The 4,779-nt window shown below is 37.1% G+C and overlaps 1 protein-coding gene across 1 annotated transcript in view; it reads right to left on the minus strand.

Moving 5' to 3' along the window:
* The window catches only part of LOC101991570 (sulfotransferase 1 family member D1), a 19,853-nt gene that overhangs the window by 8,562 nt on the left and 6,512 nt on the right, over positions 1–4,779 (minus strand). The window contains exon 2 of the mRNA XM_026785246.1: positions 684–840. Coding sequence (XP_026641047.1) covers positions 684–831 — 148 coding nt within the window. The 5' untranslated portion in view covers positions 832–840. The remainder of the gene's footprint in view (positions 1–683; positions 841–4,779) is intronic.

Raw genomic sequence — 4,779 nt, forward strand, 5'->3', positions numbered from 1 at the left:
GGTGTGAAAAAAGAATACAAAGAACTTTTGCCTGTAATTATCAGGGTGCTATGTCCAACAATACGACCCATTTGAGCTCAGTACAGTGATTCAATCTGACAACTATGAGAAAATGTTTCACCAGTCCTTTGAAAAAAAAGTACCAAATTCAAATGAGAACACAATCTGTTCAATTGCATATGTCCTTTGATTATAAAATAAAAGCAAATGAGAGAGAGAAAAAATTGCCAAAACCCCCAGAGAGAGAAAAAATTGCCAAAACCACCTTGTTTTTCATACTGACAGTGTCATGTTATGTTTGTTTACTTCCTAAGACCCTGGAATCATGTGGGATTTGTGAGATCTTGGTAGATTAGAATATCTTAAACTCTAGTATAATTGTTTGTTTGTTTGTTTGTTTGTTTCCCTTAGAGAATTTAGTAGAAGTACAGAGGAAAGTTGATGTTAGAGCATTTATTAGGCAGGAAGTTTGATTGATTGTGGGTTCAAGTAAATTCATGGGATACTTCGGAAATAGACGTAAAGCAATCTAAGCTGAGACAAGATTGCTCCCATTAGTCACAATACTCTTTTAACATGTTAGAAAAATTCAGCTTAGATTAGACAAGTATCTGAAGGCAGGCAGGCTCCTAAATATGAATCATTATCTAACCAGTGAGAGTCAATAAATTCAAAGTTCTTACCAGATTTGGGATAGGTGGAGATCAAAAGATCATCAGGCCGGGCTTCAAATGACTCCACTTCTGACCACTGCTCAGCAATGCTCCAGAAGAGAGGGATCCCTTGAACATCCACTAATTCCCTCCTGAAGATATCCAGTTTCTTATCCATTTGGAGAGACTAGATTTTAACAAAGGGTAGCATCAATCAAATTTAAAATGTTACTAATTCCTGCTAGCATCCAGAGTCTGAGTTGATATTTGTGGCTCCTGTTACCAGCAAGGGCAATGTGAATACAGGTAGTCTGGACAGCCACCAGAGACCATTTGTGTCCGATGGCCTTGCTGCTATGGGGTCATACTGATCTTGGGGACCTGTGTACCCACCAGTACCAACGTGACATCCAGGCCTGAGATGCTGCAGAGGGCCATGTCTTGGTCTGTGTTCCTGCTCCTGCTTGGGTCTGTGATAATGTTCATAGCCATGTGGCCACAAGAGGTCATAGGAACCATTCATGCCCAAAGCAAAGGTGATGCTGAGCCAGCACTGCCTCCTGCTGGACTGTAGCAGAAGAGCTGACCTTGACTTCTATGGAAGAGTTTGACCCCCTATTCAGGAGTGATGGCCCCATCCTTCACCATCAGCATACAAGAGCTGCCCCTGGTAGCCTGGTTCTAGGAGAGCTGGTTCTGTCCCTCAACTGAGGGAAGTGGTCCAATGGACCAGACTAACTGGCTCAGATACCACCCATACCCACATCCTTGGCATTGGGTTGGCCTACCCTAACATCTATGACCTGCTGGAATGCATGAAGGAACTAGTCCTGACAATTGATAACCTCAGGATCTCCATGATTCTGAGCAACAGCAGGATATCCAAGAGGAGTTTCAGCGAGGGTCCGGTGATGATGGCTTGCCAGAGACCAGAGACCTGAACCAGACTAAAGATTCATTGCAATAAACATTTGTGTCTGGGGCTGATTAGACAAAACAGTATACTTTGTAACATACTGTCACACCCAATGCTACTAAAATGAAAGAAGAGGTATTGGAAAGACAGAGAAGTCAGTTTTTTTTGTTTGTTTGTTTTTTAATTGACTTGGGGGCATTCTTTTAGGAGGGATGGGGCAGGGATAAAGGGAGGATATAGAGAGACTTGAAGGTGATCAGGATCGGGTTGTATAATGTGAAATGTCTAAAGAATCAATACAGATTTATATTATAAAATATTACTAATTTAATTGAAGTATAATTTCTCAAACTTCAGAGACATGAACTCAGTTCACATGTTAAAATCAAGGAAAGAAAAGAAATTTAACAAATAAGTCTCGTACATTTATTTCCATTATATGCTATTCATACACAACATAATATTGCCACACCTCATTTGTGTATCACTACCATGTGACAATGTAAAGATTGTTGAAATGTGTGGAAAAGTTACTGCAGGACTATAAGTCATGGGACTATCATTGCAAGTTCTGAAATGGCAAAGCCTCCTCATCAAAACTCAAACACAGCCTAAATTTTCATGTCCTTCCTTTGAATTTATAGGTAAACTGGTAAGTTGTTTTAATCATATATGTCAGGCTACAAATAAAGATGTATGTGAGGTGTGAGACAATATTTAGCAGAGTAAATAAAGATTATGAGTAAGATGCAAATAGGCATGCCAAAATGCATAGGGAAAAGCTTATGACGTCACATCCCTACACAAGGAAGTGCAGGCAAGTGAGTAAATCTGGGAGTGAGAGGCAGCCCTCCCTGGGGAAGAAGACACTAATTGCTTTTGTCTAATGTCAAATGATGCGCTGTGAAAACACACATGCAGGTATATGGACTCAACCAGCTATATTTAAGAATATACATATATATGCAACTAACTACATGCTTGCAATAGTAAATAATTTTCTCTTGATGAAAAGAGAGGGCATGAATTTGAAGGGTATCAGATGAGGGCTTAAGGGAGGGTGTGAAGATAGGGGAAAAGGAAAAAAAAAATCTTGTAATTAAAATAAAATACCACAACAACAAAAGAACAGAAAGGAAATAAGCTTGAAGTTACACAAATTTTTGAGGATACACAATTCTTGAGGATATCGCCCACTAAAAACCTTTGAAACACTAGATTTGTTGACCCCATGTTACTTTATATTTTCAACAAGATTTTAAACAAAGTCACTTCTGTTTGTCTCTTAACCTGTTACAGGTTGGGAGAGAACTGGAAATATACCATTAATTACCAGAATCCACCCACCTCAATGCTTAGAATGTGTTGAGGAATTCTTTTACTTCTTCTAAAAAATATAACTTTAGAGTGTCAGCAAGACTGAGACTTTGTATTAAGCTGTTAAAAGATTACTAATAGTCAATATTAATTACTTGCCAATATAATTCAATGTCAGATAGATGTCTTTGATCAAAGACAGTAGATTAAAAAAAAATAGCTCTCTATATCTGAATTTTACATTAGCAGAATCAACCCCAGTTTCCTTCCATTATATCATAAACAATATGGAATGCAATTATTTGCATAACATTTTTATATTAGGCATAATGTAAGATAGACAAGGTCCAAACTTTTGACAGGATACAAGTTAGATACATGCAAATATTGGGCAATTATGTAAAGAACCTAAAAACCTGAAGATTATGAATGTTGGAATCTGGGAACCAATTCATCTTAAATATTAAAAGACTTTCACTCAGAATGTGTTTGAATTACAATTTTTTTATTTTCTCGGGCCTTCAAATTCTCTCAAATCCCTCCCTAACTGACATCAACTGAATACATTTCTCTAAGGTATGTGGTGCAAAGTGTTGAATAATTTATTTCAAGTTAAACATTTTCCAGTATAAAATTTAATAAAAGGTTCAAAGTTATGCAAATCAGTTCAAACCAATAATACAGAAAACATAAATTTATGTCTTGGCACCTGGATTGTGTTTACCAAGCAACACTCTCTTCTCTCCTTACCAACAAATAAGGCTATGTCTGGAATAGTAGTTACACAGGCAAACAAAACATATCTACAGTGTTGGAAGCTGTGCAGCCTCATCTTGGATTAACATATGAATGGGTCTATATGAGGCAAGACCCATGGAAGAAGGTCTCTCACTTGGCAACGAACAGTAGACTTCAGGGCACCACAGGACTTTGATGAATTCATGAAGCTTGCAGACTCTTTTCTTACTATATTGTTGATTTATTGCCAGTTTTTAGTTTTACTTTGTCATTCACACAGGCAAGAGCCATAATTTTTCCTGGAACTTCTGTTCTTTCTCAAATGGTTTCCCCTTAGAATCAGAAGAGGATTAATGCTTCTCAAATTTCTTCTCTGGAATTAATAACTACAACTCCTATTCCTGGGAGCTTTTCTAACTCAATAAATATAGTTAGGTACATATGAGAAAACAACACGGGACATTAACCATGCCTCCCAGTTCAGGAAAGGAGAGTAAGACATGAATATACAGAATAGGAAAAAAGTCTCAGGAATACACATAGTGCCAACTGTTGAGAGTAAATTCCCTGGACCCCAAGCATGTAGATCTAGTATGATCTTTATGATCTAGGTCCTAATGATAGGATCTAATATGATCCGATGGGAAATATGGGATATAATGTAAAACGTAAAATATGGGATGGATTGATCCATCTTTACCAAATGCAGGAATTCATAGTTAGATGGGAGAAGAGTGCCTTATCAAAGTCTGTCCTTTACAGGGATTGAGACATGGATTCTCTTGTAGAAAAGGGAACTGTAGAAAAGCATATATTGCACGCATGAAAGAATTGCATGGGTTTGAATATTGTTGACTTTAAAGCATTGTGCCCATGTCTGCTAGCTTTTAACTTTGTAGATGCAAGTAGCTGCCAGCTGCCATAAGTGCTATAAGAGCAGGATATGTTAGACTCGATATTTAGTTAAGTCTGCAAAAATGTTGAACCTTTTGACTAGAATAAGCTTATGTAGGGATTTGGAAAATGTATTTGGAGAAGTATAAATGTAAATGGAAACAATGTGGGCTTTTATAATGATTATGATGTATTTCTTTTTTAAAAATAATTTTTAATATTTATTTATTTATTATGTATACAATGTTCTCCCTGCATGTA

This window comes from Microtus ochrogaster, linkage group LG1, assembly GCF_000317375.1.
Source record: "Microtus ochrogaster isolate Prairie Vole_2 linkage group LG1, MicOch1.0, whole genome shotgun sequence".
Classification (NCBI taxonomy): Eukaryota; Metazoa; Chordata; class Mammalia; order Rodentia; family Cricetidae; genus Microtus; species Microtus ochrogaster.